Below are 25,285 nucleotides of genomic sequence, written 5' to 3' on the forward strand. Positions count from 1 at the left end.
CACTAAATTTCACGCGGGTGAAGCCGCGGGCAAAAGCTAGTTACTAATAATCTTTGAAAAAAATGTATGGCAATATTTTTTGTAAGAAAAAAATATCATTACAATGTGTACATACAGTACAGGAAACTTAGTAAAAAATATATATTTATCGTATGTATTGTAATGTTAATGTTTACATTATACTAAAATAATTGTAAACAACATATTTCTTCATATCAATAAATACCTTGACAAATACATCTTGAATTGATTGCATAAAATCATGACCTGATTTTATTTATCTTCATTCAAGAATTATATCTATATTTACTCTAAACTGATATTATAAATGCGAAAGTAACTCTGTCTGTCTGTCTGTCTTGCTTTCACGCCTAAACCACTGAACCGATTTTGATGAAATTTGGGAAAGGACGTAGGATACTTTTTGTCCCGGTTTTTGTAACAGGGACGCGTGCGATATAGGTTTTCTGTGACAGACAAAATTCCATGCAGGCGAAGCCGCGGGCGGAAAGCCAGTTAGTTATCAATAAATCGATATTAATATTGTAGAATGTAAAATTTTGACTGTCTGTCTGTCTATTACATTTTCAGAGATTAACCAGTAGTAACCCCGGGACAAGCTTGACCTTCACTGGTTGGGTTTTCATTGGCGGTCAAACGTATTAATATTTAATTAAATCATCAGACCCAGAGGTCCCGGGTTCGATTCCCAGTGGGGGCAAAAATGTCTGCTCCATTTGGTTCGTGGTAGGGCTTGTTCTAAGTCCACCTGGCTAGCTACCACCATCTTACCTAAGTTTGTCTCCATAACAACAATGTTAGGCAGATTTGCAGCATCTCACTAACTTGAATAAATGTCAAAAATCAGTCAAAAACCATACAAGAAACACCGGTTATTGTCATAGACATAGTTACGGTTAAAGTAAGTTGGTACAACGTGGTACAACTCAGCCTTAGTCATTTGGAAGTAAGATAGCCAGTTCCTCTGTGGTTGAGGATTCCGGGTGAAGCTCGCTTCCACCTTCGGCCTGATCATCACTTTCCATCTGGTGAGATGCACGAGCGTTGTAAATAAAAACAATATTACCTACCTAAGATAGTAAACTACCCACTCAATTTCAAAGTAGGGTAGTAATAGAAATAATATTAATAAATAGGTATAGAAGTACCTAGTGGGTACGAGAAGAAAATGCAAAAATACTAGACGGGCAAGTACTAGGTACCCGTTCGCGCTAAGTTTGCCGGTCCGTGGAATGCGCGCCCCCTCTCCCAACCGCGATTAAACGCAATTAGTTAGTGATTAAACGCAATTAATGTGTCTTTTTTACGCAAATACACAATTTTTATCAATAATAATTAATAAAAAATATTTTAAATATAGTTTGTTAAAGTTATAGACGATTCCCTTCGAGTGACGTCATATCGCCAGTGGAAAACTTATAGGGAACGGATAGTATGAGGATTTACAAGATTTCTGCTACTATGAAAGGCATGCAGTTATTAATAATAACAATATCTACATAACTTGAAAGATAAGGCTTCAATTCCACACAAAGATAAATGCTACTATGCGGCAGAGTAGAATAATGCCCCTTTTCACCATCAATCCCTATTTTTTAAGTGACCCATATGGTAACACATAACAGGAATTTTGTTTTCAAAGGGGTTACATAAAAATTCAGTTCAATTCAAGTTCACTCACAAGGTGGACCGACGACATCATAAAGGTAGCAGGAAAGCGCTGGACGCAGGCCGCTACCAACTGGGCAGCATGGAAAGCATTGGGGGAGGCCTATGTTCAGCAGTGGACGTCCTATGGCTGAGATGATGATTATGATGATGACAGTAGGTTATGGTATCCTGGTTGATGATTGATGGTGATTGGTTTAAATATCGAAATTTTGTCAAGTAATCTATCATCATCATCATTTCAGCCACAGGACGTCCACTGCTGAACATAGGCCTCCCCCAATGATTTCCACATCGCCCGGTTGGTAGCGGCCTGCATCCAGCGCCTTCCTGCTACCTTTATGAGGTCCTTCGTCCACCTTATGGGTGGACGTTCTACGCTGCGCTTTCTGGTACAAATCTATGCCTGGAATTAGATCTATTTTTGAGCTTATTTTTCTTTAATTACGGCTCTTTAAAGCTTTGTTTTTATAGCTACCACTGGTAAACAGGCACATAACTATGTATACATAGCTGAGGCTATAGTTCAATAGTTCATACGTGTCAATGCAGTTTGTAGCGTCCAGTCGTACGGTAATCTTCGAAGAGTGGCCACGTAAACAAATGTATTATTTTTAGTTACATACAATAACAAGTTGGTGAAGTTTATTTTTTATTGACGGACAAAATTGTGAGTAATAATTTTTGACTTTTATTTCCATAATTTATTGCAATATGTGGTAGTGGCATTTATTAAAAAAAGGGCTTACAAAAATAAATTAATATGTGATAATTAAACCAAAATTTAAACTGTAATTATAACAAGAAGTCAAGAGATTTTAGGTATTTGGTTACCAATAACAAAAAATCATTTTTAATTGACATGTCACCTACCTTTATTCTTAATTTTTTTTAATCATTTTTTTTTTACATTGGTTATTCGGCTTTATTCCGTAAGTTTAACAAACTAAAAAAATTTGTAAAACAGCATCATTGCTGTAATTAGGTGTTATTTTTTTGTAATTTAGTTAGAGTACCCGCAGACTACACACTTTAATCGGCCTATTGTTTGGTCCGTTTACAATCTCACGCGTTATTTTATAAAGTGACGGAGTTTACAATTTCAATAGCATGTAGGTAAATATTTGGGCAATAATTCGAAGTTGTTTCCTCATCAGCAAAACAGTTTTGACCATCCAACCCCTTGCCAGACCATCATTTTAGGAGCTGCCAAAGCCACGATGACCCAAACTTCATGATGCACCAACGTTCTTACCTAAGTTGGGAGCATGCGCTGACAAACTTTCAGCATTTGTAAAATAACGTAGAAAGAAAGAAATAAAGAAAAATTATTTATTTGACAACTTAAAAAAACCTTACCTTGTACGCAGGGGCAAAAAGAATGTAATAAATTAAAAAAAATATATAAACTCAAAACTCAAATCAATTAAAATTCACATTAAAATAAAATTACAATAACAATTACAATAAAAAACGCAGGTCTGGCGTTCACTAGATATTAAGTACTCTAATACTGATAACAGCTCGATGTAAATATCAGCTGATAAAAAGCCTGCGGGGTGTCATAAGGTTATGACGCCTACAAATAATTTTAGTGACTTTTGATATTAGAAATAGATAATAATAGACCAAGGCTAGGCGAAAAACGTAAGAATAACAAGTCGTTGTAAAAATAAATCAGTAATGTAATCAGTTGTGAAACAGGCAAGGAATCGGGTTTTTGTTTTCTAGTAGATAGGACACTTTTAGTTGTAACTGGTTTTTAACCGATTTCAAAAAAAGGAGGACGTCCTCAATTCAAGTGTATGTTTTTTTTTTATGTTACCACAGAACTCCGTCAGTTAAGATCACACAAAACTGGCAATAGGTATCGTTTAAACGTAAAGTTCTAATGATATTATTCAAGCCACGTTTGTTTGTAGGTATAATTAACGTTACGAACTCCAAGGTTTTTGTACGTTGCAAGTGTTTTTTGTGACATGATGTCAAATCATTGACCATACTTTGTTATGATGATTTTATGATCTGTCTACGACATAAACGACTTATAGGTATGCTTATGTACCTTTGGGAAGTAATCAAGTATTTTTGATGTCGCGGGTAGTAAAAAAACTTTGTGTATTTACACTCGTTATACCAACTCCTTGTCCAGGACAAGCTGGCGTAGCTAGGTAACCAAGGGTCCTGGGGCAAATAAAAAAATGGGGCCTCACTGCAATCTAAACTGGTTAGGTTTTATCAAAATTGACATTAAGCTTAGGTACTTACTGCTGATACAGCTTTCGAATTTCTCTCTATTTATTTTGAAAATGGGAGAAATTTTCAAAGTTCAGTTCAATTGAAATTTTCTGGTAAGGATTCGGAGGCCCCCTGAGCTTGGGGGCCATAACGCTACGTCATAACATCTACCTGCATGCCAAATTTCAGCCCGATCCGTCCAGTGGTTTGGGCTGTGCGTTGATAGATCACTATGTCAGTCAGTCGCCTTTGAGTTTTATACATTATAGATAGATAGATTTAGATTTATTGAAGTTTTTTTTTACAGTGAAACAAGATGTATTCAATCCTGCCAGCGCTCACCATCATCTTCGCTATCGCGTCGCCAGCCGTGCGGCCCCAAAGAATGGTGAATAAATTCCAAGAAGTGTATGCGTGGAAACAGCTCACTTTCAATATTAATGGAGTCATTTGTGAGTATTTTTTAATATGGCTATTTCAAACTTAAGGCCTTCTCTCCTAGTGTCGGCCAATTCATCCATCTGCGTCTGGTAAATTAAAGAAATTGTAAATAAACTCAAAGTTCCACAGCGTGCTACGGAAAGGCTATGCTCAGTGGTTCTTTACGAGATCGGCAAGCTAAATTGGCAATGGGCAGGGCACATAGTACGCAGAACTGACGGCCGATGGGGCAGCAAGGTTCTGGAGTGGAGGCCACCGACAAGGTGGATCGACAACCTCATAAAGGTAGCAGGGAGCCGCTGGATGCAAGCTCCCCTATCCGTCCCCCGGACACGATCTGAGCCGAGGTCCGAGCCTACCGTGGCGCCCTCAGGCCGCGTCCGTAGTCCCCTCGATCGGGCCCACTAGAGAGAGCCCGCCGTAGGCTGGACTTCGGTCCAACACCGCGGTGGGCAACCCTCTAGTTGGGTTCGCCGCTGATCGGGCGCCTTATGCGCTCGATATGGCCCGATCGCGAACGTCGGTCTGCCAAACGGCTAGAGTACCTTCTGTACTCGCCACTCTGCCCGGTGAAGCTGGAAAAGCTCCTCAAGCTACCAGCGCGCGTCCAAAATGGATGCAAGCTGCTACCAACCGATCATTATATGGCTGAAATTATGATGATGATGATGAAGGCTTTTCTGCTAGCTTCAGCCAAATCATCCATTTGTGTCTGGTAAATTAGTGAGGGTCGCGCTCCTGCAGTGGAGACTAAATGACCTGATGATGATGATTCGATGATCCCACTTCCCTTAAGTTTCAGTAAAGTGGAACTTTAATATGTAAGTTACAAATACTTATGTTCCATCATAAATTATTTTGTGGGACATATAATATCACCAGTATTATACCTACATACTTATTTGATATCTTCGACTGTGCTTCATTTTTATGCATTTGGGTTTTTTGTTTTGTAGCTTATCAGACGAACTTTATTATTATGTTAAATTGCATTGGGAAAGCCGTAAAAAATATCACAGCGAGTATTTTTTCAGATAGTGGGTTATTTTTTTGACTGTGTTTTAAAAACAAACAACGAGCCAATTTACAATATTAAACCATTTAACTTATCGTAATTATTGAAATCGTAGTACCTATTGGAAAAAAACTATTGAAAATATAATTCATGGGTTACCTATCCATTTCTTATGTTTTAAAGGCTAAGCCTTATTTTCGCGCACCATAATGTCATTACACTATTAAACTTTACAGTTAAGTGTGTGTGCGTATTTTTCTATGAACGAATTAAATTATCCACGTAAGCCAATTTAGATAGCGGCGGATAGAAATAATCAAATATGAAAGAAACACGAGCCGGAAGACGTAGTGTGGGCAGGCCTCCCACTTGGTGGACCGACGATCTGGTGAAAGTCGCGGGAGGTGCCTGGATGCGGGTGCAGGACCGTTCTTTGTGGAAAACATTGGGGGACGGCTTGTCCACGTCCAGCCGTGACGTCATTTCAATTTGGCTGAAACGAACTAACTGATTCTGAGTAGCTTCTAAAGATTTGGCAACTATTTCAAAGACACCCTATATTATACAGACAGAGGCTTTGTATAGGGTCCCGTACAAACCTGACCTTCACTGGTTGGGTTATTGGCGGTCAAGCTGTAGATCCTGGCTACACAGGAGTTGCAGCGGTGGGAACGAGAGGTGGGAATAGTCCCTTACTAGGGTCCCGTAGGCCCCTTTGTACAGAACCCCACAAAACGTGAGATCCGCAATACTAAGCAGGAAAATAAGCAATCAATATTACGTCATAGATCGTTGTAAAGGTGAATCTTTTTATAATTACTTACATCTAATTTTAGATATTCACGTGCAGATGCGAGGTGCAATTATTATTTACCCAGTAAATATTGCTTACATTATTTAGTTTTTTATCTGTGGTTGTATGTAATATTCCTATTGGCCGTAGGAATATTACATAATGACCCTGACCTAGTAGTTGGGATCTGTTTGTAATGTGTTATTTCTAATATTTACTTAATTATGTATTGACAAACATAATCTATCTATACCCATCTATAAAAACATCATCCATTAATACCTACTTAAATACTAAACTAAAAAGCCAAAGTAAAAAAAACCACCTGCCCCGAAGCTGAAGGCATGGTATTCTCCATATCATGAAGATCATTTTTTTCTTGGGAACCATACGGGAAACTTATGGTTTAGTAGATATTGAAGATAATAAAGGGGAGGTACAGAAGATCAAAAGAAAAAAAGTTTAAAATTTCTTGTCTAATCAGCGAAACTAGCTACTGAACGGATTTTCATAGGGTTTTCACATAGATTAAGCTTTGTTTCATGTAATTCGGATGATGAGATAAAATCGACATGTTTTGTTTTACATTGAAGAAAAAGAGCTATTTCCACAGCTTTTTATTTCAACTTTTGTTTCAGTGGATCGAGACCGCGATAGCCCGGTGGGCTTGGAAACACAGTCTGAGAATTCGTGGGTTATGGGTAAGAATTTTTATTTCTTTTCAAACTTTTAATAATATCAATTTACGTCAATGAACTGGCATCAAACTATAGTCTGGTCCGGGAGCACGTAGAATTTTGTCCAATGACCCCAAGGTACCCATCCTTATCGCTCGCGCGTAATTATGTTGCTGTCGCGCTCGCACACTCACTGCGGGCGCCCGTCCCACCAGTCGCGATAGCAATATAAACACGCGCGAGCGATAAGGATGGGTAGCTTGGGGTCATTGGACAAAATTCTACGTGCTCCCGGACCTAAATACCTACTTAATAACTGAAAATAATTTAATTATTTTATTTCTAATCCGCAGAAAGTTCTGAAGAGCAATCGGGAACCGGTAAGTAAACAAAAACATAAAGAAATGTAAATAAAACATTATTATAAATTACGTATTAAAAACCGTGAAACAAACACAAAAAAGTCAAAAAGTTATAGTTATTTATTTATAATAGCAATTTGAAAAGGGTACATAGGCCTACCTATTAATTTACAGTGAAATGAACGAAGAAAAACTTAATGACTAAAAAAATACTCTGTAAAAATAAATTATTATAATAAGTTTTTTCGTTTCTTCTTCAGGTTCTTCAACCCAGCAATCCAGCAGTAACAGTAAGTACTTATTTTATTAATAACTTTAACTTTCGATAAAACTTTTTCGTGTGCATTATTTACCCCGCTCTACTTAGCAGATATTAGTTTATCGTGAGGAGAAAATTATTCACAAATTCGTACAAATTGAAGTTTAAAAGTTTTTGGAAAAATACAGATTTTGCTGGAGTACCTAATGTTTAAAAAATTGCCCTGGCAATACATTACACGCCTTATGATATTGTCTTAGCAACATTTGTCATAAAAATGTTTTAGTGGATTGTTAACGTTATTGATGAATATGAATGAATAGTGAATACCTATAGCGCAGGAGTCACACTGGAAGCCATATTGTATAAATAATTATCTACCTACTTGTCATTAGCTTATTACTAACACTAGATTAAGATTATCATGTTACTAACACATATGGATACGTAATGTCTGAAATAAACGTTTTATTATTATTATTATTATTGAAATGGTATTTACGAGTACCTACTAGTGAGTTTGGCAGAATAAGATCAATAGTCTTGTAATTTAATTAATGCCTTTGTTTTATCTTTGACAAGCTTCTAACTATACCTAATGAGGGTTTTCGCGTATGAAAAATCCGCCAGATGGCAATACGTAGACGCGAGGTCCAAACGCTGCATGATTGGATATTTTTGACATGACATTGACAGATATGCCAAAATCCACCAATCACGCAGCAGTCAGACCCCACATCCACGTCCCGCCATCTAGCGGATCTGTCATACGCGAAAACCCTCATTTGCACGAAGGATCGGCCGATACCAAATCGGTGTAATGTGCGCACTTCCATACATTTTCATACCTACATTCCGAACCAACCAACGATAGGCCCAATCTTGCATTTAGGTCGTGCTCCTAAATGACCTGATGATGATGATTAATTGCTATTTCCAGGTGATGCAAATCGCTTCTTCATCCAGTACAACAACGTTCCCATGGGCATGGAGAGAGTGGGAAATAGGCTGTTCGTCACCATACCCAGAAGACGTTATGGTGAGTAAATCAATATTTGAGAACATCAGGGTCATCAGGCCTCCCTAACCCGTCTGGCCAGCGTGTGGAGTGTAGGACAAATCCTCCATTTGCCTCTAAAGCCTGGTCCGTGAGCACGTAGAATTTTGTTTTTTTGCGACTGTGCGACGGGCCGGGCGCCCAGTGAGTGTGCGAGCGCGACTAGGGATATTCCGATACTAATAAATTAATACTTGGTATCGAATCGAATCAGCAAAACAACCGAAAACGAGATGAAGTTTCTCTTTATTTATCAAATCCAGTAGGTAGTTTCTCTTAAAAGCAACCCGTTTGCAGAATGGGATGACATTAAGTTGGTGTTTCCTTGTCTTTACAAGTATGCACAGCAATATTTAATTGTTGTTCAACATCAGTTCCTAGCGAGTGCCTTTTTTCCAAAGCCGGTGCAACAATGACACAAAACAAGGAACTTCAGATTGTCTTCAAAATACCTTGAACAGTTACTGTTTTTGGGCAATCTTAATGCTGAAGAGTTTTTTGTTTAAATTAATAATAAGCCTAATTGGTCGCGCCCCACGCATTCAGCGCCTCCCAGGATGGTGGGGGCACGAGCGGGGGCTACAATATATAAACGTTTGCGCGCCGCGCGGGGCCCTTCTCTTTTTGCTTACGAATCCATACTGTCGCGGTTTCTACTTCCATTGCTCTGTATCTACTTAAATATTTAATAGTAAACCTGTTATCTACCAGTCTACTTGAGTTGCTTATTCAAGATACCTAGAAGTCCCTACACACATACACATTTGCTGAACTATTGAACAGCTGGTCCTTCCTGGAAGAAACCGTCTTGACGAAGAAGCCGACCATTTTGGAATTGGATAACCTACACAGCCACGTGCCAAGTCAAAGAATGGTCAAAATACTGAGTGAGTCCGTTCCATAATCCTTTTATCATTCCTCTTTTCCTCTGGGATTAATTATAGATTCGTTTTGAGCCTTATTTTAATCATTTCATACACCTCAAATGTGAATTTAAGCCACGTGCACAGCTTACAGCATCAAATATTTCAATTCTTGTCATTTAAATAGGTCAAATTAATAGGTTAAATCTTTCCGATGCATAATTTACATTAAAATAAACGCTTATCGCACGGCCAGGCGGCCGCCTATTGTTCTCGCCCGGCCGGCCTTTTGTTCTCGCGGTCGGGCCGCATTCCTTAGCGATCTACGGCAGTTTACTGCATTTGCATATTTTAAGTAAACAACTTATCAATCTTTTAACCGATTTCTATATTTCTTCAACTTATTTCACCAAGCTTTATAGCACTTTAAGCCATGGCAGAACTTAAAAAGCTTTGTAAAACGCGCAGCAGCATAAAAGCAAAGCTCACGCACTTCACGAACTTCATTAATATCATAAAAAGTTATAAAATATTATCTCTTCCGCATAAAATCGAACTTAAAAATAGACTTAAGGTGATCGATGATGCTTACGAAGATTTTAATAAATTACAGACGGAGATCGAACTGCTATCGGATGATAGCGAGAAGGAATTTGCAGAACGGGAGCAATTTGAGAACTTATACTATGAGAACTCGGCCTACGCTCGCAGCGTGCTGGAGAACCCGCTGACCGTTGATGACCAGGCCGAGCCGGGCTCAAGTGCAAAGCATGACTTCTTCCGCCTTCCAGACATCAACCCGCCTTCTTTCGACGGAGATTTTCAACACTGGCTCGAGTTTCGAGATATGTATATTTCTCTCATACACAACAATGACAGAATTAACGAAATAAGTAAATTTCACTATTTACGCGCGTCTCTTAAAGGCAGTGCATCTTCGGTTATTCAAAGTCTTGAATTTACCGCTTGTAATTATAAAATAGCTTGGCAACTTTTGACAGAAAGATACGATAACAATAAGATACTAATTACAAATCATATACAAGCATTATTTAATGTAGAACAAGTTCAAAAAGATTCATCTAAATCATTACGCAATCTTATAGATGTCACTAACAAGAATTTACGTGCCCTTAGTGCTCTAGGGCAACCCACAGACCAGTGGGACATTTTAATCATTTTCATGATGGCAAAAAAATTGGACTTTCTTAGTAATAGACAGTGGGAAGAATACAAGAATACATTAACTGAACAACCAACTTTAAAACAGTTTTGTATCTTTTTAAATAACAGGGCTGAGTTATTAGAGACATTACATAGTAATAAAACAATTAACAAAAATACTAATACAGACACAATTACTCAAAAATCAAGATCTTTTGCAATAGTAACTGAAAACACTAACCGTAAACCTATGTGTCCATTATGTAAACAAGAACACTACCTATTTAATTGCCAAACATTCCGTACATTAGACGTTGATACACGCAACACAAAGGTTGCTTCTTGGAATAACGTGTGTAAAAATTGTTTACGTACTGGACATCAAAGTAAACAGTGCAGACTTACTCATTGTAAATATTGCAACTTAAAGCATAATACTCTTCTTCACAAAGATTTGGATAAAGGCAAATCTAATAATGTTGAGAACGTAGTGTTATCAACAAACGCATATCATCTATCTTCATCACCTGCTAAAGCTTCGCACGTGTTACTTTCCACAGCATTGGTGGAAGTAGTGGGCAGGGACGGGCGAGTCCACAACGCTCGCGTTCTTCTGGACAACGGCAGCACGTCCAACTTCGTGACTTCCGAGCTCTGCGAGAAACTGGGTCTGCCGCGACGCGTCACGAGCTCCACAATCATAGGCATCAATAGTCAGGTTTCATCCAGCACTTATTCTTGCTCATTAACCTTACAATCTCGCCATACTAACTATAAAACAAACATAACTTGTTACATCTTACCTCAAATCACATCATCATTGCCTTCAACGTTCATTTATAGGGAACACATACCCATACCCAACGGTCTTCAATTAGCCGATCCTTCATTCAATATTCCAGCAACAATAGACATTCTAGTAGGTGCTGAAGTCTTCTGGAATATTCTAGAAGCAAATTCCATATCCTTAAGGAAGAATTATCCAGTACTACGCGAATCAAAATTAGGCTGGATAATGTCAGGTAGCATTCTTCAAAATCCCACTTCAAGGAATACAAATCATTGTCATAATATTAATCATTGTAATTTCAGTGATTCTATTGAATCTCAGCTCAGTAAATTTTGGGATTTAGATTCCATCTCTCCTACTCATTCCATGTCAAAAGACGAATACAAATGCGAGTCAATCTTTAAAAATACAACAAAACGTGACAATGATGGACGATTTGTTGTAAAAATCCCTCTTAAAGATTCACCAGATACTCTTGGGGATTCATACAATATGTCAAAACGTAGGTTTTTGTCTTTAGAAAGAAAACTGCAAAATGATGAAAAAACTAAACAACAATATCATCATTTTATGCAGGAATACATAAATCTTAATCACATGACTCAAAACTCAGATTCATTTTCAAGTAAACTTACTTCTGGTAAATCCCAATCTCAAGTAAATAATTTTTTACCTCATCACGGAGTCATGCGCGAATCCAGCACAACAACCAAGCTCAGGGTAGTATTTGACGCTTCCGCAACTACATCCTCTAATGTTTCCTTTAACGACATACAACTTGTCGGTCCTACATTACAGGACGACCTCATATCAATCTTACTTCGCTTCAGACAACATAAGTATGTCGTTACAAGCGATATTGAGAAAATGTATAGAGCTGTCATGCTAGACCCATCCCAGCGATCACTTCAACAAATTATTTTCAGATTTACCCCATTGGAACCGTTACACACTTACACATTAAATACACTAACCTACGGTACAGCATCCGCACCTTACTTAGCCACGAGATGTTTACTTGCTCTGGCAGAGGAGTGTACAGACCCTCAAACAAAACGTGCTATAGCGCACGACTTTTATGTTGATGATTTTTTATCAGGAGGAAGCTCAGTCGAATCTGTCACAGAACTATGCACTAACGTTATACAAGCATTAGATTCAGCAAAATTTAATTTACGTAAATGGCAATCTAATAACCCTGAAATTTTAAAAAATATTTTAGAATTAAAGGATGACAAAGACAAAGCTTTAAATCTATCAGACTCAATGCCAAGTAAAACTCTTGGGCTCTATTGGAACTCAGAATCGGATAACTTATTTTTTGAATTTCAGCCAAACAAAGATTCTTTAATAACAAAACGTATAATTTTATCGACAATTAGTCAAATTTTTGACCCCATTGGACTAGTTGGTCCTTGCATAGTCGAGGCCAAAGCCATTTTACAAAAACTGTGGAAACTCAAGTCAGATTGGGATGACGCAGTTCCGACTGAGTTACAAATGCAATATAGCAATTTAATTACACTTCTTCCCTTGCTTAAAACTATAAAAATTCCTAGGTGGGTACTAGGTGATGATGCTGTTACTGTTGAGATACATACATTCACAGATGCCTCAGAACGCGCATATGGCGCCTGTTGTTATATTAAAACTATTACACGTGATGGGAAGGTATGCATTCATCTCATGGCTTCTAAAAATAAAATTGCACCCTTAAAATCAAGCACCATCCCTCGTCTTGAATTATGTGGGGCCTTAATAGGCACACGCCTCTATAAGAAAATTATTAAATCATTGACTATTCAATTAGATAAATCTTATTTCTGGACTGATTCAACTGTAATTTTAGGATGGCTATCTGCACCATCCAGTCGATTAAAAACATTTGTCCGAAATAGAGTAAATGAAATACATGAAAATACTAATAACCAGGTGTGGTGCTACGTGCCGTCAAAAGAGAACCCAGCAGACCTGGTTTCTCGTGGGGTGAGGGCTGATACACTCAGCGTGTCCAGTCTGTGGTGGACTGGCCCGTCATTTTTACATTCACTTAATGTTTCTTATCCTACCGTAAACCCGGAAACGCTTCCGGAGACAAATGATAATATTCTTCCGGAAATGTCCTTTGTTTCAGATGTATCTGAAAATGTAATAAATAACCTAATAAGTAAAATGTCAAACTTTTCAAAATTAGTCAGAGTATTAGCTTACGTAAAGCGATTTATAAATAACTTAAAACATAATGAAATATCAAATAATCTTCATTTAACATGTAAAGAAATATTATCAGCTGAAAACTTATTATTAAAATGTTCACAGCGCGACATGTTTCCGGAAGAATATCACATTCTCAAATCAGGTCAAAGTTTACCTTCAAAAAATAGATTGCTTTCGTTGTCACCATTTATAGACTCTGATGACGTCATCCGTGTCGGAGGACGTCTAGATAATTCATTTTATACTTACGACATAAAACACCCAATATTGTTATGTAGTAAACATAAACTTACTAAACTAATTATGGAAAAACAACACTTAATTTCTCTTCACGCTGGCCCTCTTCTTTTATTATCTCAAATTCGGCAAAAATATTGGCCGCTAGGTGGCAGGAACTTAGCTAAACAAGTGGTAAATTCATGTGTTCGTTGTGTTAGACAAAAGGCAAAAACTACACAACCTATTATGGGAAACCTGCCTAAAGATAGACTACACTTAGAATATCCATTTTTAAATACAGGTGTTGATTATGCCGGGCCAGTGATGATTCTCAATCGAAAGGGACGTGGAAGTAGACTTATAAAAAGTTATATATGTGTCTTTGTTTGTTTTGCAGTCAAGGCCTTGCACTTAGAGCTCGTCTCGGACCTCACCAAGGAATGCTTCCTTGGCGCACTGGACCGATTCATCGCTCGGCGGGGGAAACCACAAACAATATATTGCGATAACGGGACCACGTTTGTAGGAGCATTTAATTATTTAATGAAACATTGTCGTAATGATATTCAAGGTATACAATTTAAACATATTCCTGCTTACACAGCACATTTTGGCGGTTTATGGGAGAACTCTGTGAAAGCTGTTAAATTTCACTTAGTTAGAATTCTAGGACGTTCACATTTGACTTATGAGGAGATGATTACTTGTTTGGCACAAATAGAGTCTATTTTAAACTCCAGACCCCTCACACCTATCTCAAGTGACCCATCTGATCTTACCTATCTCACACCCTCTCACTTCCTTATTGGTCGGTCTCTCACGTCAGTTCCACACCCTGAAGTCGGTGAAACCAACATCACTCGTCTTCAGAGATTTCAACGGGTCGAGCTCCTCAAACAACATTTTTGGAAAAGATACGCTAATGAATATGTATCTCTATTACAACAGAAAACCAAATGGAAATCTTCATCTGGCAAGCTGCGGTCCGGGGCCATGGTCATCATTAAGGACAAGGCCGCACCTCCTATGATGTGGCAGCTGGGTCGCATCGTACGGCTCATTCCTGGCAACGACGGGATTGCAAGGGTTGCTGACGTTCAAACGTCAAAGGGCATAATCCGCCGAGCCTACAACAACATATGCCTTCTGCCAGTGGATGCAGTTGAAGAAGAAGCATCTTCAACGGCCGGGTGCATGGTCGCGCCCCACGCATTCAGCGCCTCCCAGGATGGTGGGGGCACGAGCGGGGGCTACAATATATAAACGTTTGCGCGCCGCGCGGGGCCCTTCTCTTTTTGCTTACGAATCCATACTGTCGCGGTTTCTACTTCCATTGCTCTGTATCTACTTAAATATTTAATAGTAAACCTGTTATCTACCAGTCTACTTGAGTTGCTTATTCAAGATACCTAGAAGTCCCTACACACATACACATTTGCTGAACTATTGAACACTAATAAACATTTATAATAAATAAATAGTTGTTTTCTTCTCAATTTTGTTTAAATTATTGTCCTTCAACGTTCATTGATAGCACACTCAAAATAATAAAACAAAATAAAAGTTCCAAAAAGTATCGATATCAGTAACTATCGATACTTTAGGAGTACTTATTTAAGTAGTATCGAAAAAAGATTTGAGTATTATCGAAATGAGTAGGTATCGATACTTAGGTGGTATCGGAACATCCCTAAGCGCGACAGCAACATAATTACGCGCGAGCGATAAGGATGGGTAACTTGGGGTCATTGGACAAAATTCTACGTGCTCACGAACCAGGCTTTAGTATTAGGGAGGGTCGTGCTCCTGTAGTGGATACTAAATTCCCTGATGATGAATCAAAACAACGATTCTATATTTCAACTAAATAGTTCGTCCTATGTTCTTCTGATTAATTTCGTTGCGGGTCCAATGACAGTTTACTTTCCCACGGGACAAACTTGACCTTCACTCAGTGGCGGATTAACGTATAAGCACTACAACCACGTGCTTGGGGCCCCTGTTCTCCAGGGGCCTCCATCCTCTGCTGGCGCGCCAGCTGAGGATGGAGGCGTTTCATTTCATACCTACATTTTATCGAGATTTAGCCTATGTTACTCGTAAGTAATGTAGCTTTCAAATGGTGAAAGAATTTTTAAAAACGGTCCAGTAGTTTTTGAGCCTATTCATTACAACCAAACAAACAAAGATCCTCTTTATAATATTATAGTGTAGATAAAGTAAAGTGCGTTTTCCCAAATATACAAGTGGCGTTTAAAGAAAGAAAGAAAAATTTATTACGATGAACATCACTTACACCTACATGACAGAGAAAAAGACAGAAATGGCACATAAATATTACAAGGAAATAAAAAGTGAACTGAGCAGTGAGCAGTGCTATCCTGTCGCAACAGCGATGCCCATCTCAATAGGATTCCACTCAGCATATGCCGTGGCCCACGGTGGGGAAGGCCACGACACTGGTTTTCAGTGGGCCCCATGCCGAGTGGAAGTCACTGACACTAACCTAAACTGCATATCAACAAGGCCGTTTAAATATAAATATATAACAATAATAATAATGTGCAAACATTTGTTGAATAAACATAATTACTTATAGTAAATTAATCCTTCAAGGCCCGCGAATCTAGACACAATAGATAATCAATTATTATGACATTAATTAATGCCGTCTGAGACTCAAGCAGTTAAAGATGCTACATAATAAAATAATACCCGTATTAAAATAATAATAATTGTGTATACAGGGTGTCCCGTAATGCAACGTCAAGCCGGAACTGGGTATTGAGGCAAGTTATGCTGGTTATCAGAAAAATATAAAAAACAATCTATGTGGCATTTTGTCAAAATAATAGGCATTTAAAAAAAAAAACAAGAAAATCTACTCCCGGTGACGGTCTTTTTACTCGTGTTGCCACAAATCTTCACTTTTTCCAAAATTTTTTTTTGTTAAGTAACCCTGAATAATGCTTCTCTAAATTGTTATCAAAATTACGAAACCAGCTGCTCCAGCTTGGATGAAAAAAATATATTATTCCCAAAAAAAAAAATTGAAAATAAAAATTTTACCTAGTTTAAACTGACTGTACTGAAAAAAAATTGTACTACGCGAGTATGGCAAGTGACGTCATAATTTGGCGCATTTAGTAAGGATTCCAAAATGGTATAACACTTGGTAAATTCTTGCTGTAATTGTCGACAATTTTTGTTTTTTTGGAAATAATCCCGTTTTTAACTTTATCTACCTTGGTTAAAAATTATTATTCTAATGTGCCCAAAATTCAAGTTTCTGGATATCCGTAACCGTAACTGATACTATCGGATATCCGAAATAAAAAAATATCCATAACCGTAGCCGAAACTGATTCAAAAGTTACGGATAGTTTCGGATAAAGGCGGAGTCTTAAGGGTACAATAAATTCCAAACAGAAGCATTATTCAGGGTTACATAATAAAAAAAAATTAGAAAATGTGAAGATTTGTGGCAACACGAGTAAAAAGACCGTCACCGGGAGTAGATTTTTAGTTTTTTTTAAATGCCTATGATTTTGACAAATTGACACATAGATTTTTTTTGATAACCAGCATAACTTGCCTCAACACCCAGTTCCGGCTTGACGTTGCATTACGGGACACCCTGTATGTGTATATATTTATAAATATATATATTAAAATAAACATGCGATGTGAAAAAAGAAGAGAAACAAAAGAAGTGTGCTAGTGTAAGACTATCATTGTGGTTGCGTTTAGAATCTTTTACAGCTTAATGATTACTAACTGCTTTGCTGAACGATCCTTCTCACAACTAAAAAGGTTAAAAAACCCGCAAAAAATCCGTCCAGACAAGCTTAATTATTTAGCATTAATGTGTATTGAGGCAGACATACTTCGTCAGATATATTTCGACGATGTACAATCTCGGAGTTTGCTCTGATTAAGGCAAGGAAAATAATGTTTTAAATTTTTACATTTTACCTACTACACTTTCTATTTTGATGAACTTTCATTTTATACTTTATACCTTCCATTCCATTCCTTCCATTTCCATTCAAGCAATAGAGGGCCTACACAGGCTCTGTGCTTAAGGCCTCGGATACTCTTAATCCGCCACTGCCTTCACTGGTTGTGTTATAAGTTGTAGATCCTGGCTACACAGGAGTTGCAGCGGTGGGAGCGAAAGGTGGGAATAGTCCCGTATTCTTTCTTTCAATTTTATTAGTCTACTAGCGGCCGCGACTTTGTACGCGTGGATCCCGTTTTAACCCCTCAAGGTAGAGATGGGTTATGATTTCTGATCCTAGTATTTAGATTCCTAGTATTTATTAATACTCGATCCAAATACCTGTTCCACCTAGTACATAGTAATTTAGCATACTTGACGCGACTAGTGCGGACTAATCCACGTAATATAACTTTAAAATACAATTTTCTTTGAAAAGATACAACCGTAGTATGAATAATGCAATTTAAAATTGAATAATAATTCCTCCCTTCATACTTTAACAGGCTTAGGACTGTCAACTTAAAAGATGGCGTATTTAAAAGATATCAATTTCACAAAAATATTTAACATATTTTTTCTTATTTACATGAATATGGTTTGACTACGTTTGTGTGCGTTTGCTTCGTCGCGCTCAAATTTGTTTGGTCAGACAGAGACGGAGTGAATCTCTACGTTCGCACATAAGCTTAGCGAGAAATACTAGGTGCGCGTAATACACGACTACGGATTACGCAATAATAACCTCTATTACTTTGACGGTAGGGTCGGAAATCGTGTAATTTATAAAATACTAGGTGGATCAAGTATTTAAAAAATTGGAATAGGTGCCGCCTAGTACTGTAAAATACCTAGTGTGTGGATCTGTTCTAGTAAATATGTCTCATCTCTACCTCAAGGGCTGAATTTTGCAAAATTCCGTCTTCATGAGCACCTACATTCTAAAAGGAACCCCCATGCAAAATTTGAGACTCCTAGCACTTGTAGATTCTGAGATTTCATGATGAATGAGTCAGTAAGTCAATGACCTTTCGCTTTTATAGATATAGATTCTGTCTTTCCTTAGGAATCCCTTCCTCCATCAACTACATAGACCTGGACATGGAAACCAGCAGGTCTCCCGCCCTGAAACCGTACCCGGATATCCGGATGGCTCAGAACATAACCTCGGTGTACCGGACCCGAGCGGACTCCTGCGGCAGACTGTGGGCGGTGGACACTGGGCGATTAGAATTAACTGGTAAATACATAAAATAAATAATAATTGTTGGAGAGAAACACAAGAGACGTTTTGGTAAAGGTTTATGTGTCACTCGCAGTAGTTGTACAGACAGTGGTTCGAACAAGTCGGCCGTAGTAAGGACAATCTGTTCACGTGGGGATTCTCAGATGGCTCAAACTGGAGTTTTGCACTACCCACTGATTGTGTTCCCCAGTAGATGAAGCACATAATGTCGTGCCCTGCGTGGCCAAACAACTGCACGCAGGAAGATTTAATAAATGCTACTGACAACGCCACTCTTGGAACAGAGTTTTGGGCTGATACTGTGTAGGTTTGTTGTCGACACGACAAGAACAAGAATATGGTATAAACTAAGTCTAACCAATATCTTCTTCCAGGTACCCAGATTCAAGTGCAGACACCCGCCATCTTGATTTTCGACCTGAACACCAATCAGCTCATCCATAGGTACACTTTGAAAGCATCAGACTTGCCCGCCGAAGACACCCCTACAGGTAATTACTTTTAAATTGGCACCTGAAAAAATACTATCTAGGGTAAAACATGTCAATAAATGTATCAAAATATGTATGTAAAACAACTCGGGGATTGGAGGCCATATTATAGACTAAGAGTAGGCGCACACCGTTGATTTTTCATCGGCCGATAGTTTAGTCGGGCAGTTGATCAGTATGGGCATGTATGGGAGTGCGCACACTACGCCGATTCGATTTGGCCGATTCTTCATACAATTTGAAATCGGGCACAACTATCGGCCAACTAAAAATTAACGGTGTGCGCCTACTCTAAGAGCTAGTGAACGCCAGACCTACGTCATTTTGTAAAAGCTGAAAGTTTGTCAGCGTTTTCTATGTATAATATTTGGGCAATGATTAGAAATTGTTTCCACATCAACCAGACAATTTTGACAGTTCCAACTCCTTGCCAGACAGTTTTTTTGGGATAGCTGCCAAAGCCACGATGATCCATACTTCATGATGTACCAACATTCTGTCCTATATTGGGAGCATACGCTGACAAACTGTCAGCTTTTTTAAAATGACGTAGGTCTGGCGTTCACCAGCTCTTAGTCTAATATAATATCTTCCAAGATCTTCCATCTGCCTCTGGTAAATTAAGGAGATGGAGACTAATGGACATTATCAACACGGAAACGGATCGTAACCGCATTAACTCGAGGCGGTCAGTATTTTTTGTATGAAACTCCATACCCCAACGCAGATTTAACCACATTTGTGAACGTAAACGCCTCGCTTCGCGGTTGACAGCGCAGAGAAAGGCGATAGGGCAGTGGTTCCCAAAGTTGTCTGGGCTACGACTCATCTAATACAAGTTCCCAAACTCGGGACCTACCTATAGAAAATTTCGCCCACTGCCCAGCGGTTGGATCGGTAGGGTGGTGTGTCGTTCTACAGGCAGGGCCCACTCAATGTTCGCTCGCGACCCACCACTGGATCGCGACTCATAGTTTGGGAAACCCTGCGATAGGGTGTTGATTCCTTTCCGGGTTGATAGACAAGTGTGCTATGACCTTTTGCTCAATAATAAAAGTCAAAAGCAGTAGTCGAATTCCTAATAGGCTTTTTATAAGGCGCTGTTAAAGTAGATTCTATAAAAAATTGTCATCATCATAATCATCATTTCAGCCACAGGACGTCCACTGCTGAACATAGGCCTCCCCCAATGACTTCCACATCGCACGGTTGGTAGCGGCCTTCCTGCCAATTTTGTCCAATGACCCCAAGCTACCCATCCTTATCGCTCGCACGTAATTATATTGCTGTCGCGACTGTGCGACGGGCGGCCGCAGTGAGTGTGCGAGTGCGACAGCAACATGATTACGCGCGAGCGATAAGGATGGGTAGCTTGGGGTCATTGGACAAAATCTACGTGCTCACAGACCGGGCTTTGTTTTTTTGCTGCCTTATGCTAAAAAATTGTAGTGTCTCCAAATTATAGAACATCGTCCTCCTACAGAGGAGACTAAATGAACTGATGGTGATTGAAATGCTTCCAGGTCTAGCCTCGATAACCGTGGACATTACCAATAACAACTGCGCCGACGCGTACGCTTACATCCCGGATCTGACCAGCTTCGGGGTGATTGTGTACTCACTGAGAGAGAACGACAGTTGGAGACACACTCATAACTATTTCTCATTCAACCCGCTGCATGGCGCTTTGGACATCGCTGGTAAGTTCAGTTAGACGTGTTGAGACCACCAATCAGACCGCCTCTGTGGTCTAGTGGTAAGACCACCTGCTTCAGACGCAGAGGTCCCGGTTTCGATTCCCAGTGGGGGCAGATTTTTCTGTTCGGTTCGGTTGGTGGTAGGGCTTGTTCTAAGTCCGCCTGGCTAGCTACCACCATCTTACCTAAGTCTGTCGCCATAACAACAATGTTACCAGCATTCTTGTGTTCCGGCAGTTAGAGGTAAGATAGCCAGTTCCTCCGTGGTTGAGGATTCCGGGTGAAGCTCGCTTCCACCTTCGGCCTGATCATCACTTACCATCAGGTGAGATACAGGCCAAGAGCTTCCTCGTTGTGGATAAAAAAAAAACAATTGGCGCATTTTTTTAAACTGTCAGAACGAGACTCTCCCATAACTCTCATAGATTTTGTATGTACAAGCAAGCGGTCAAGATGGCTACACTGGATTTGCAGCGGTGGGCACGAGAGGTGGGAATAGTCCCGTTAGTGTTACTCCTTAGATTTGGAACCCAACTAACAGGATCTTAAAGTTCCTTCTCCATTGCAGACCAGCGCTTCTCCTGGAGAGACGGCATCTTCAGCATCACCCTTCTCCCTGGCTCTGGGAACTGCAAGACGGCCTACTTCCACCCCCTGATCGGGACTGACGAGTTTGCTGTGTCTACGTGCGTCTTAAAGAACAAAAATGCTATGAGCAATCGGGACTACTTTACTTACTACTATGTAAGTTTTTTACTAGCTCATCATCATCATCATCATCATCATCATCATTTCACGTCCACTGCTGAATATAGGCCTTCCCCAATTATTTACAAATTGACTGGTTGGTAGCGGCCTGTATCCAGCGCTCCACTCCAAAACCTCAGCGGTTAGAGCAGTTGCCAGGCGAGCGAATGGCCATGGTTTCAATTCCTACCTGAAGCAATATTATACCTACATTTTATGTTTCTAAAAATAGTGATGTCTAAAAAACCTACTTAATGCCTCCCCCAATGATTGGCCAGTTGACAGCGGCTTGCATCCAGCGTCTTCCTGCAGCTTTTATCTATCCACATTTCGGCTGAAATGTTGATGATGATGATGAAACTAAAGCCACTCTAAATCTACTACAGGTAGTTGGAAACCGCGGCGATATGACCCAATCCACCATGCACGACTACCATCCAGGGTCCCGAGTGATATTCTACGCGGAGATCGGCAGAGATGCGGTGTCCTGCTGGAATTCCGGGACTCTCATGAGACCTAGTAACATCGCTGTCCTGGCCCGGGAGAGAGTCGCTATGAGCTATCCTTCTGGTGAGTTATCCTTTCTAAAGCCCGGTCTGTGAGCACGTAGAATTTTGTCCAATTACCCCAAGCTACCCATCCTTATCGCTCGCGCGTAATTATGTTGCTGTCGCGCTCGCACACTCACTGCGGGCGCCCGTCGCACAGTAGCGACAGCAATAGGAGCTACCCGCTTGGGGTCATTGGACAAAATTCTACGTGCTCGCAGACCAGACTATAGATCAAGTAGTTACTTTTAGCAAATGACTAGGAAGATACAATTAATCGTCTTTGATACCAGACTCATGGGCGTACCTACCCAGCTTCTGGCCTAGAAGGGAAAGATTTATTAGGTCAGAACTCAGACCGTTTGACTTAGCTCCTTCAAAGCGAATCTGCGAGATTCTGCCAGATATTCAATCCAAATCCGTCAAAATAATTTAAAAACGGTCTTTAGTTTAGTGAGTTTGTAATTTGTATGGAATCCACTAAGGAATACGGTCATGTCAATTTCCAATAGTGCCAACTGTTCAGTATAAAAACGATAGCCCTCAATGGTTGAGTTAACTACGGATCAAAATACTGTCCCTAAGCGTGAAAAGGTAAGTCTACAGACAGACAACTGGTTTCTGATCAGTATGAGGCCGTAACATAACAAGGAGCGTTACGGCCACTGGTATTCTGCAGACACCATTGGAGAGGGGCGCGTGGCCCACAGCGAACGTACAAGATATAATTAATTAAAAGAAAAAAAATAAGTAGACACATTTGAGCATTGTATGTATTTGTTTCCAGATCTCCACGTGACGGGAGACGAGGTGTGGGTGATGGCCAACACCCTGCCCCGCTTCGGCTACTCTCGCTTCAACACGAACGACTACAACTTCTTCATCTATAGGTAAATATTATTACAGCTTTCTACAGTGCCATCAATCATCCTTTGAATCTAAGATCTCAGTCATGAGTCTTTTCGAGTCTTTATAATAAGGGTGAGCCTACTATTTCATTCGTTCGTTTCAGCCTGCTGGACAAAGGCTCTTCCAACGATTTCCACAATAACGATGAATGGTACCGCAGTGTCTCAAGATAAAAGCCTTTGACCAGTGTGTGTTGCCAGTGTATACGGATCTGGCACGTATAGACAGATGACCCAAACTGAACTGTCCCACCAAACTCATTGGGCGCTACCATCGATCAACTAAATAGTTTCCAACATGGCAAAAATCGGAACCAGCGATCCGGTATTGACGGTGGCGCCCCGCTGTCAATGTCACGGTTAGGACAGTTCAGTATATTGGGTCTATAGTCCCTTACCTCATAAAAAGACTCAAGTTCACTCAAAGGACGATGGAGCGTGCTATGCGCGGAGTTTTCCTGCGTGATCGAATTAGAACAGCGCGTCGAGTGTATACAGATACAAATGTTTGCTTGCGTTGATTCAACTCTGTGGGCGACATAATATTATACTGCTCATTCCAGTGGAAGTTCACCGTTACTGACCATTTCCAGTAGCAGTTTTCCATTACTGCCCACTCCAATAGCAGTTCTATTGCAGTTTAGAAAAAAGAAAGAAAGATACATTTATTACAATGGACATCACACAAATAGGTACAGGCCATTACATAGACATGACAGTGGCACACAATAAAGGAAGTAAAAATAAAAACAAGAGTAAACTGAGCAGTGCCACCCATTCACAAATGAGATGCCCACTACAATGGGACCCCACTCAGCATATGCCGTGGCCCACGGTGACGAAGGCCACGGCGCTGGTTTTCAGTGTGCCCCATGCCGAGTGAGGGTCAACTCACGGACCATTTGTAAAATAAATAATAATAAGCTGACCATTGCCAGCAGTTATTTACTAACCATTCTTCTCCAGGGCCAATGTGCTGGACGCGATAGCAGGTACCATCTGCTCGGGTGTCTCGTTCGCCACACGAGGCGGCTTTGACAACAGCACCGACAATCAACTCTAAAGGATTTATTATTATTGACAATTATTAATAAACAATTTTTTTATTTGACAGAATATGTGTTATACGTTGCTACTCATTATTACTTATTTCACAGCCTAAAAAATTAAAGTCATTTTAATAAATGTTTTAATAAAATAAATTGTTAAGATATTTATTGTTAAATTAATGTTAAATAATCTGATGAGCTGTGCTAGCGACTGGACATGATTGTAACTAAAGGAACGACGTTTTGCTGGTCAATGTTATGACAAATAAAGTTTTATAATAATAAACATCGTGGTTTCATTATAGATAAATATAAGTATCTTCCGCCTACAGCTTTGATGGCTTTTTTTTTACACAGAAAATCTCTTAACCTGCTTCTCACCTGATGAAAAGTACCGATCAGGCTGAAGCGACCAACCACAGAGCTACTGTCTAATCTTACCTACAACTGCCGAAACACAATTTCTTATTTACTGCTACCGATGTAAATCATGGCTTTACGTAATCATACTTTATTAAAATCAAATCCAAATCATCGTAAAAAGATATTGACAGCCAAACTGTAGATCCTCACTACATAGGAGTTGCAGCGTGGCTCATCATCATCATCGTTTCAGCCACAGGACGTCCACTGCTGAACATAGGCCTCCCCCAATGATTTCCACATCGCCCGGTTGGTAGTGGCCTGCATCCAACGACTTCCTGCTACTTTTATGAAATCGTCTTTGTGGGTTTTGGCTTACATTTGACAGGTTTTTTTCAACAAAAGATATCTTCCTCCAATCACATTGCAGAATTGCATCAATTAATATGATT

At 39.6% G+C, this 25,285-nt stretch overlaps 2 protein-coding genes across 8 annotated transcripts; both read left to right on the plus strand.

Annotated features, from left to right (window-relative positions):
* Nucleotides 1-2,236: 2,236 nt before the first annotated feature.
* On the plus strand, nt 2,237-24,516 carry Y-fa (yellow-fa). Its single transcript, XM_028315885.1, has 13 exons — nt 2,237-2,359; nt 4,235-4,379; nt 6,815-6,877; nt 7,207-7,233; nt 7,476-7,505; nt 8,415-8,513; nt 18,851-19,024; nt 19,405-19,521; nt 21,045-21,221; nt 21,787-21,962; nt 22,352-22,535; nt 23,301-23,403; nt 24,388-24,516. The coding sequence occupies exons 2-13, from the start codon at nt 4,244-4,246 to the stop codon at nt 24,482-24,484; spliced, it is 1,383 nt and encodes a 460-aa protein (XP_028171686.1). The 5' UTR covers nt 2,237-2,359; nt 4,235-4,243; the 3' UTR covers nt 24,485-24,516.
* LOC114360986 (uncharacterized) lies at nt 9,057-15,170 on the plus strand. 7 transcript variants are annotated; one of them, XM_028315879.1, is made up of 2 exons: nt 9,057-14,355; nt 14,733-15,170. In XM_028315879.1, the coding sequence occupies exons 1-2, from the start codon at nt 9,828-9,830 to the stop codon at nt 14,789-14,791; spliced, it is 4,587 nt and encodes a 1,528-aa protein (XP_028171680.1). In that variant the 5' UTR covers nt 9,057-9,827; the 3' UTR covers nt 14,792-15,170. The 7 variants fall into 7 exon arrangements, with proteins under 7 accessions (XP_028171680.1, XP_028171679.1, XP_028171683.1 ...); XM_028315878.1 differs by having other exon boundaries at nt 9,057-14,306; XM_028315882.1 differs by having other exon boundaries at nt 9,057-11,276; nt 14,182-15,170.
* Nucleotides 24,517-25,285: the final 769 nt, after the last annotated feature.

The sequence above is a fragment of the Ostrinia furnacalis genome, unplaced genomic scaffold (genome assembly GCF_004193835.3).
Source record: "Ostrinia furnacalis isolate ACB-3 unplaced genomic scaffold, ASM419383v2 OfSCF5355, whole genome shotgun sequence".
Lineage (NCBI taxonomy): Eukaryota > Metazoa > Arthropoda > Insecta > Lepidoptera > Crambidae > Ostrinia > Ostrinia furnacalis.